This window comes from Polyodon spathula, chromosome 27 (assembly GCF_017654505.1).
Source record: "Polyodon spathula isolate WHYD16114869_AA chromosome 27, ASM1765450v1, whole genome shotgun sequence".
Lineage (NCBI taxonomy): Eukaryota > Metazoa > Chordata > Actinopteri > Acipenseriformes > Polyodontidae > Polyodon > Polyodon spathula.
The window spans coordinates 2,463,674-2,473,580 of record NC_054560.1 but is presented as its reverse complement, the minus strand read 5'-3'; the positions used below and the strand labels follow the sequence as shown (position 1 = coordinate 2,473,580).

Sequence of the window (9,907 nt, the reverse complement as noted above, 5' to 3'; positions counted from 1 at the left end):
AATATCATATTTGGTACAGCATTACAGTAAAAAGTGTTATAGCCACCTGTCAACCAGCAACATCTCAAAACAGTTTACTATTTTAATACGAGTAAACGGGAAACGTTTAGTTGAAATGCCACCAGTAAAACAATATATTATTTTGGAGCTTTGTGTGGGGAGGAGTCGGCCGTCGAGGCAAGAATAGCTGATTTACAAAATCCAATCAGCGTCGTCGCTGTGGTCATGTGACGTTTTAAATACCAAAGAAGATGGCGGCCCCCACGGTGCTAGCGGGCGTACGAGCTGTGAAAAAAGCCAGACAAGTCATTTCACCCCGAGCTGCTTTGGTGCTGGTGAGATCAAAACGAATAGCACTTTTAAACGCGAAATACCGGGGAGAAACCGCGACAGAACTGGCAATCTATATATTTAGTTACGCAAGCTCACTTGTTCTTGACGTGAACAGACCATACCCACTAAATACTAATGTCTACTGCAAAAATGCTGTTTGTGGAATAGCCTGTGAAAAATGTGATGAAATAAAATATGTTGGAGAGCCTGGAACAACTTTATATAAAGAATTCAGAACCATCTTTCATTCATTAGAAATAAAAAAAAAAAAAATGAATGAATGAACCAATAGTACAGCACTTCACCAGTCAAGGACATGACATGAATGATGTAAATTTTTGTAGTATTGGAACAGCTAAAATTAGACAATGCGACATATAGAAGAATAAAAGAAAGTAAATGGATAAATAGAGTGAACACAATTATGCCAGCGGGACTCAACAGAAAAGAATGAACTAATTAACTCCAATAAATATATAACATTTAAATAAATAAACGAAATTCATTCAAAAGTTGAGCATGCTGATAAGCTGGGGAGGGCAAACCAAGGCTGATCCTCAGAGCCAGCATTGCATGATAATATAAATATAAGTTTATATTAAATAATGTTAATTAGAATGAATAAAGATTTAAAGATAGAAGTAGAAATTATGTCACAATATATAGAACACCATTACATCATGTAAGAATAAATCATGGATTTAAATAAAAACAATAACAAGTAGTTGTCATGCCGTCAAACACCTATAAATACCTCCAATGTTTTGATTCAAACTATTCATGCTATATATATATATATATATATATATATATATATATATATATATATATATATATATATATATACACACGGGAGTACCCCTGTATTTTACTGTTGCATTGTTTAAAAAATGTTTACTTCAATAATACATGGCCACAGATTGCAATTTTTGAAAATGGGTGTTGTGATGATTTGACTTCTGATACAAACAGCGGCGCAGCTGCCCCCATGCGTTGCTAAGCAACTACAAAGACAGCAGCATGTCAGGTAAAAAAATCGAATTGATCTTGGCACCAAGTGAAGTGATGAATTGAAGTGGTATGTGCCAAATTTCAGGCGGTGTCATTAAAAACAGCAAAAGGTCAGGATAACCTTTGTAAACAAAGCTCAACGGTTTCCATAGTTACTCGTTTGTGCTGATTGGCGACTGAGCGTTTTTAAATTGCTATGCCTCGTGTTATACTAATGTCTCATTTCTAGAGTGTTAAACTTGGTTTATTGTCCTAAACTTTAAAATGAAACACGCTCAGACCTTAACAGATCAGATAAACGATGTCAAGAAGCACTGATAAGAGGGTTTTCATAAACAACCACAACGTCAATGTATGTAGATTGCAGTATATCATTACAATATGTATATGGTCTAGGAACGGCTACTGGATATTGAACGCTCTTGTACTGTCTAGTTACTACTGTAAAAACTATACCAACGTCTGTATTTCACATTGGTATGTTATTTACACTAAATCTGAAACGTTAAATAGCTGGGTAACGTTTGAACTATTAACACCTCTACTTCATACAGTGCTTTTTGTGTTTGTTATAATTACAGACCCCTGCAGCAGTAAACAGGATAAAACAACTACTTAGTGACAAACCTGAGTTTGTAAGTACCACCAGAAGAGCTGACTTTGCTTGCCCTTATTTCAAAGTGTTACTCAAGCAATGTGCTGGCACGCTGTGCATTGGCACTGTTACACTGTATCTTGCCATGTGAGTCAGGACTAAGTAAATTAATTTCAGCTGCATGTATCCTTAAATTGCATTTGCAATCACTCATTCTGTATTCTGTTGCGTCAATAGAGAGTTATTACCATTTTCTTTAACGCTGCCTTCACCTGGTTTTGAGCAGTTTGGGGTTCGTCAGGAGAATCCTAAGTGAGCAGCGTTCCTCATTCCATGTAAATCATGTGACAGTGTGAACTTCAACTCTGGCAGCCCAGCCTTCTCTACTTTTATAGACTTTTAAATAGCTGCTGTTTTTCTTAGAACATTTCTGACCCCCACTTTGAGAACCCCTAATATAGTACTTTTATCAAGCGCACATTTTCATACATCAAACTGAAGTGCATGATGTGCAAGCACACAAGATGTAAGGCTTCTTTATGCTAATAAAGATATCACATTTTTCTTCTCAGATGTCAACAATGCTTCTGAGCCATTTGTTTTCATACTAATACAACAGCATAAAGGGGTTGGTGAAGCACAGCATAATCAATCAAAATGCTGTTTCTAAGGAAATTGTTATTCATTGAGTGTCATTATCACATTAATGCAATAGATGGGTTTCAGCTATGTCAATGGATTGGTTTTTGCTGTAAAATGTGTTTTTTCTTTATAGCAGAAAATACATTTTAAAAGCATTCTGCTCCTTTGCATCATAATTAAAAGTCTCTCAATATGGACCCTGAGAGTGCTATAAAGTAGCTGGTGCTGACTTTGTGTCTCTCTCATCCTTTTCTGCAGATTGGTTTAAAAATTGGGGTGAAGAGCAGGGGTTGCAATGGTCTCTCATACACCATTGAATATGCCAAGGAGAAGGGGAAGTTTGAGGAAGAAGTCAAACAAGATGGTGAGTGACTGGAACAAACTGTTCCATTTTTATACACACATGTCCCTTCTGGTAATGTCAAGTGGGCAAAAGTTTTGGTTGCCGGCTTTGTCAACCACAGATGGCGTTGTCATGAAAATCTGGATACGCGGACATCCATTTGCATCTTCGGATAATTTCCAGTTCTTTTAGTGCCATGAATGCACCCCGGGTATTGTGAAAACGTACCTCTTGTTTCCTGATTTCTGCCAGAGAAATGTGTTCGTGGGTTCACTTTTTGCGTGCTGTCTGTGCTTGCAGGTGTTCGAGTGATTATTGATCAGAAGGCCCAACTGACTCTCTTGGGGACAGAAATGGATTTCCTGGACTCAAAACTCTCCAGCGAATTTGTTTTCAACAACCCCAATGTGAAAGGGACGTGTGGCTGCGGAGAGAGCTTCACAGTCTGAAACCTGAAGGACTGAGGCTTTAGCACAGGGAGTGATAGGGTACCAGGAATAAACTGTTTCATCGTGACATTTATTGTGTGGTGGAATTCAAGTAAGCAGCCAAACGTCAGAAATATCTTCAGTGGAATAACTTAGGTGGGGGGAGTGATCATTTTGCTCAGGTCAGATTCTGAGGACTTGGCTATAACTTCTTTAACTAGCTTCAGTACGTTTTTCAGTTTCTACTTTTACATGCACAAGCAGTCAATGCTTTTGAAATGAATTATTTTGAATCTGAAAATAAATGTGCAACTTTGATATGCCAATCTCAGGTTAGAAGAAGTCAAAGCTTCTGAACCTTTTCAGTTGAATCTGATTAAAACACCAACTAGATTACTGCTCCAGACTGGTTTACATGCAGGATATAGAGTCTTTGGGAATTGATTACTCAGAAAGGCAGCTTAATTCAGATTAGATTGTATATGTAAACTTGGCACTTTTCTCCCTGGGTCATTTGCATTGAACTAGAGATCACCTCGTAGTTAGTACAGAGGACAGGGCTAACAGTAGTCTGCAAGATAGCACCAATTGCAATGAGCTAACTAATACTAGCTAGTACGCTGTTTAGCCCCTAGATCCGTACTAAATTCAGAAGTGCATTGCAATTGACTCCCTGAGTGTATTGCGGAGTTTGGTTGTTCTGCTCATTCCTACTGTCTGCACATCAGCACTACCAGTTTGGCATAGCTCTCTCCTCCCTCCTGAATATACATATGATACATCCGTCAGAATAAGTCAAATCTAACGAGTACGTGCCGTATTTAAATATAATATAAAAAGATGTATAGAGACTTCATGCACTTTCATTGTGTACTGTAGTTATTCCATGAACGAGGATGGGCTAGTAAGTGAGTGGATTTATTTTTCTATTAAGTAGTGGTATATTATGAGTGTTCATGCAGTACTGTAGTTAGTCCACCAATAAACCCATATCACAGTGTTTGTTTTTGTATTGTCCTGGGGCCCATTTTCTAAGAGAATTAAAACAAAAATAGCATCATAAAACAACTTAGTTGCAGAAAGGGGCCATTCAATTATGGTTTGCATCGTTTCTTGCTCGCTTTGTACCATCAAAGTGATTGTATTCCTCTCTTTGTAGTTACTTCAAAATAGTGCCCATGATGTTCATTATCTCAACAGGATGCTGTTACACTGGACAAAGAAATACATGTACTAGATGTCTTTGATTCTCAGTTGCACTGAAACTGTAAATACAGCAGATCAGATTCCCGAATCTCAGGTGCAGATACATAGCAAAAATAAAAATACCTAAATGTGAAGTTTGCTGTCTTGCCTTTTTCCCTTTCTTTATCATTTTAATTAAGCAATAATGTGAACGGAGATTTCAAAGGACATGAGAAGAATCTTACTGTTTTTTTTTAATGTTATTAGAGATTTATCTGTTAAAAATGCAATCTATTTGTTACTGCCTTTGTAAAAAAAAATTTTTTTTTAAAGTGCTGTGCATTATCTGCTCCAAACATACTATTACTCTGTAAGGTGGCAGTTGCAATCTACTGATTCTAAAAAGACCTTTGGCAGAAAAAGCAGAGAAGATCGTGTATAGTTTATTAGGAAGCAGGTCTATACCATGTAATCAATGTCAATGTTGTATGGATGTTCTGAGATATTTGTTTAAATTCTTTGGAAAAGGAATATTTGCCTAGACTAGGGACAGGAAACTTTTCCTCCCCACAGAATGTTACTTTTATGATCCGGGTGACCTAAAAACACCTTCAATTACAGGTAGTATTTAAATATCTATTTTATTTTTTAAAAGTTCTCAAATGTTCCATCTGAGTTTCTGCTTGTTCCTCAGCATTCTCTTAAAAATATGGATCTTCTTCCTCAAATATGTGATCAAGGTGGGCTTTGGTTTGAGTCTTCTCTTCCTTATAAGCATCAGGCAGCTGAAGTTGTTCTTCATTCTGCCATACCGAATGTGAAACTTCAAAGAGGCCATAGAGCTGAACATCACCAGACAGGCAGAGCACTTGTAGGGGCCCGACAGACCCTGTGGAGGGCGGGGGCAGTGGGGCAGCAGCCGGCAATGCTCACTGCCAACTTTACCCAAGAATCCAGGCAGATCCTCATCCGAAGAGTTGTCCGTTACCTCCACTTCTAAACCAGAGTTTTGCAAAGAGGGTAGCTTTCCTGCTGTTGAAGAATCAGTGATGGCGCTGGGGGGCAGTTCGGGTGTGGTAGGTAGTGCTTTGGGCACATCACTAGTCTTGTGGTGTGACTGTTGATAATATACTTCAATAGTTTCATGTTCTATCACTTGAACTAAGGGGCTCCTAATCTTAATCTTTTTGTCAGGTGAAATCTGATATGGGCCACCGGTAGCTTGATTGATTTTGGATGCTGCCTTGCGCTTGACATTGTCCAAGCTCTTGAAAGTGCTTTCGCCTGGATTATCAGAAGACTGCCGTGTGGTTGTCAGTGGTTTGCATTCAGCACAGAACTTACATTTGGTGTGGCACAGCTCTGGAGAATAGCTGGTTTTAGGAAGCAAGGAAGCAGTTGAGAGTCTTTTAATCCTTTTGTTTTTCTCCTGTGGGGTGTCAGGTAATCGTTTAGCAGACGTCACGTCAGCACTTCTCCCAGCTCTGGATGCATGTTTCGCATCATGTAAGCCTTGTAGACTTGGAACAATAGGAACCTGATCGGGTAATGAACATAGTGCCCCTTCCAAGGTGGCTGGTCTTTTGATGTTGGCACCTGGTTTTGAAGAACAGGCATCACTGGTTTCAGGATGCATCACACCAGCTAGGATGCTGTTTTGTGTTTTTCCTTGTAGAGTTAGGTTGTGATGTTCAGTGGACACCATGTGTGCAGGGAATCCTGATGCTTGCAGAGTTTCTGCCTTTTGCATACTTGTGGCAGGAAACCGATCCTCTTTTACCACTGGCCTCCGAGCGGATTCAAAGCGCTGGGCTGGTCTTGAAGGAGTCCTGGGCTCATGTCTGACAACTCTGCTTACCCTAGCAGGCCTCAGCTGGGGTCCTGTTGATGGAGGATGAGACCAGGGACAGTGATGAGGCACAGATCTGGACAGGCTTGCACCTGGATGCACTCCATATGGAAATGGGAAGCTGCAAGCCCCTCGGCCTTCCTTGGGAGTCCATGCAGCTAGAGTTGCTGGAGGCCTTAAGGTGACACTCTGTAAGCAGCCACAATTCATTGGTGTATGCATGCTAGACACAGGGAGCCCAGAGCTCCAAGTCATAGGCAACTGGTTGCTGCCCTGCCCTGGATCATACTGCATATATGACCTGGTCTGGTTGCAAGATCTGTGGACTGGAATGTAGACAGGCGGCTGGGTTCTTGCTCTCCCTTGGATATTTGATGCTACAGGAGGTGAAGTATAAGGTTGGCTGCCTTGGTGTGAGGCTGGAGCGAAGATTTGTCTCTGCAATTGAGAAGGCTTAAGGCCGGTTTGGTGAGTTACGACATGTGTCTGCACAGGAGTTAAAGTGTGCATCTGTATAAACAAGTTCTGCTGGCAGCTTTGCTGGACACCAGGAGCTAAGAATCGCCTCTGCTCTGGAGGGTTCCCAGTACCACAGCTGGTTTGGTGGACTGCAGGGACAAGTATATGTGTCTGCAGCCGAGGACTGTCATAGCTGCTGCTTGCTCGTTGATGAGCAGCTGGAGGTACGATCTGCCTGTGCAGGTGAGATGTCTCATTACCACTTCTGGTCTGGTGATGTGTAGGATGGAGAATCTGTGTCTGCAGATAGCAATGTGGATTACCTTGGCTGTGGGTCATCCCTGCAAAATGAAGACAAATATACTGCATTTGATCTTTCTTGCTTGTTTCATAATGTGACTGCAACTGTAAGACAAAGACTAGCATGATAGGGTCATGTTTTATGTAGGACACTAGAAGGCTAATTGCTATTAGTGAAGAATTTAAAAAGGGAACATTGTGAGGCACCCAGCTGGATTTTTTTAGAGCATTTTGCAGCACTGGGGATCACCCTGGATTGCATTAACCACCTGTCTCTGGTTAGCCAGGATTACCCCTAAAAATAAGTGGCTGTAATACAATCTAAAACATACAGCTGTGGCTTTCCTGGTATAAGTTGATCAAATTAGCATCAAGTGACAAACCAAAACACACTTTGGTACAGTTGTCAGTCCGGGACTGAACTGCAGGTGTACTTAAAGCTGAGAGAACTCGAAGCCACGTTATGGCTTAGAACTTGGTTTCAGGAGACTTGGTTTCAGGCCACTGCATGGCACTCAGATTTGAGATTTGCTACAGTAAGGTTGCTTCAAACTAGGTCTCCTGGAACCAGGTTTCAAGCCACTGTTCCTGAAAAAGTGGCTTTGTGTTCCCTCAGTTTAAGAATTGCAGGTGTATTTAAAATAAACTTTTGGACTTTAGTGGAGATGTAGTTTTTGCCTCATACATATCATGTCCAATTAATATAAACAAGCACTGAGAGTAACATCATAAACAATAGGTTAGTGAATACCGCAACACAGAAATGACTTCAGAAAATTAAAATAATAACACATTCATGTGTAAACAAAGCTTATCTGACCTGCATTGTGATTTTGTGTTATTCTAGCCTGCCCGGGATAAAAGACGATAGTCTGCGTATAACTCCTTGAAAATGCATTTCCAATTCAGTTTTCCACGAGTGATAAAGAAAAATGTTTTAATTTAAAATGTCTGTGGCTTTCAGGAAACAGGAAAAAAAAAAGTTTTCATTCTAATTAGGTTGTTGCCATGGTAAAGTGTTTCAAATATTCTGAACTTGCTGTTTCCAGAGTTCTTATAAAAACAGGTCACACTGCAAAATATGCCCTGTTCACACTAGCATTCTTATACCGGTATCGTTGCAGAATCGTACCTAAACATCCAGACTGGAATTTTTATCGGTATCGTGCCGATATAACTGTATCGGTACGAAACTCAAAAAATTCAGATTTCGCACCGGTACCGTTTCGATACGAGTCGGAACAGCCAAATTAATATTCTTGCTTTCCAGTTTAAATACTTTCAAATAGCTTTACATTTTACGGTGAGCTGCAGCACCTTTATCATGGCTACACCAAAAAATGCCAAAATAGGTGACAAAATCATATTCACAAAATTAGTGGTGATGACTATATGAGGTAAAGTAAAGCGTACTGCAGAGCAGTGCCACTCTAAAATAAAATCATGTGCGAGGGAATATCAAAAAGCAACAAATAAATAAATAAATAATACATTAAAAAAGCTGTGATGGAGCCCGCTTCGCAAACCCACGCTTTTAAAGACGGCTAATTTATTGTTTTAGTCTTTTCGTTCGTCTCATTCTTTCGCGTTCTGCTCATCTCTTCATAACGATTGAACATCAAAACAAAATACAGTCTGTAGCAGGGAGACCATGTTAGTAATCACTACCAATAATTCAATTATCGCCGGGCGTTCCTATCAATTTGCGCGCCTCTACATAATACCCGGCAGTCTGATTTAATGAATCAGGACTGCTGCTATTGTGAACGGTAAAATAAAGATATCTCTCCCGCTTGGTATATTTGTGTCCCAATCTGCCCTGTTTCTAAATGCTTATCCTTTTTGTTTTATTCTGTATATATAGGGTGAACGAATCTGGAAGGAGACTGTTTGTTTTGGTTCACCCGAGTTAATGTATGGTTTGCTATCTGATGTTTTTAAATTATTTTGAGTTTACTTGGTTTTTAACTTGTGTAATAAAAAATAAGCTGTTGAGTTGTATGCTGTTTTGTTTGTAGTCACGTATATGTTTGTTTCTCTTTTGTAGGAGTCGTGTTGGCCGCTGTTTTGTTTCTGTTTTACTTTGGTTATTGTTTGTTTTTGTTGTGCTTTTGACTTCGGTATTTGCCCATTGGTTTAGTGGGTTTTTTTGCTTTGAATGTGTTCCTGTAGCCTACCGTATCTGCCGCTTGCTTCTAATGAAAATGAACTGCTCGACTTCATTACACTACTTGTGTTTAATATATTCTGTGCTAAGAAATCTGAGTGCAGCTCTTTGCGGTAAAAACAAAAGCTTTTAACTTTCTAACGTTGCAATATTGTGTTCGTACAGAAAACCTGAACGAAAGCTTGGAAGTCTATATTCAGCCTCCCTCGGATCACACTGCCCCTGGTGTTTGTGTGGTGTTAGTTGTTTGCGATTTGGTTTTTGAGCACAATTCAGATTTGTCAGCACTTGTATTTGTTTTTTTGAGCATCACTCTCTAGGCGCAGTAGCATCTGAGAGGGAGGCTGCCCTGATTTTCCTGTGCTTTACCAAACTTATTCTTGCTTTATTAAGTTTGATCTACTGTAACAGTATAAACACTGCTGTTGGTAAAGAAGATGCATGTACTACAAATCAAACATTCATTTGTTTAACAATGTCTTTTTAAAATAAATATTATTGCCTATTTGAGGCAGGGTGTAAACCATATGGACGTTTCCTGCTTTTATTCTTCCATTCAATTGGAAGGGATTGAAGCGGGGATCACAATGAGATC

General features: G+C 39.7%; 2 protein-coding genes across 3 annotated transcripts in view; one reads left to right on the top strand and one right to left on the bottom strand.

Annotated features, from left to right (window-relative positions):
- Window positions 1-250: 250 nt before the first annotated feature.
- On the top strand, window positions 251-4,686 carry LOC121301335 (iron-sulfur cluster assembly 1 homolog, mitochondrial-like). 2 transcript variants are annotated; one of them, XM_041230643.1, is made up of 4 exons: window positions 251-335; window positions 1,926-1,979; window positions 2,840-2,945; window positions 3,225-4,686. In XM_041230643.1, exons 1-4 carry the CDS (start codon window positions 252-254, stop codon window positions 3,371-3,373), a joined length of 393 nt encoding a protein of 130 aa, XP_041086577.1. In that variant the 5' UTR covers window position 251; the 3' UTR covers window positions 3,374-4,686. The 2 variants fall into 2 exon arrangements, with proteins under 2 accessions (XP_041086577.1, XP_041086578.1); XM_041230644.1 differs by lacking the exon at window positions 1,926-1,979.
- A 2,337-nt stretch (window positions 4,687-7,023) lies between these two features.
- Window positions 7,024-9,907, bottom strand: part of abca7 (ATP-binding cassette, sub-family A (ABC1), member 7) — a 53,025-nt gene continuing 50,141 nt past the window's right edge. Inside the window, exon 49 of the mRNA XM_041230297.1 lies at window positions 7,024-7,186. Coding sequence (XP_041086231.1) covers window positions 7,181-7,186 — 6 coding nt within the window. The 3' untranslated portion in view covers window positions 7,024-7,180. The remainder of the gene's footprint in view (window positions 7,187-9,907) is intronic.

What these genes read in the sequence shown, in the direction of transcription:
- LOC121301335 (XM_041230643.1), top strand. Translation starts at nt 252, where the DNA reads ATGGCGGCCCCCACGGTGCTAGCGGGCGTACGAGCTGTGAAAAAAGCC. An exon ending in CCCGAGCTGCTTTGGTGCTG is followed by an intron (nt 336 to 1,925) that starts GTGAGATCAAAA and finishes TTATAATTACAG; the next exon opens with ACCCCTGCAGCAGTAAACAG. An exon ending in GGAAGAAGTCAAACAAGATG is followed by an intron (nt 2,946 to 3,224) that starts GTGAGTGACTGG and finishes CTGTGCTTGCAG; the next exon opens with GTGTTCGAGTGATTATTGAT.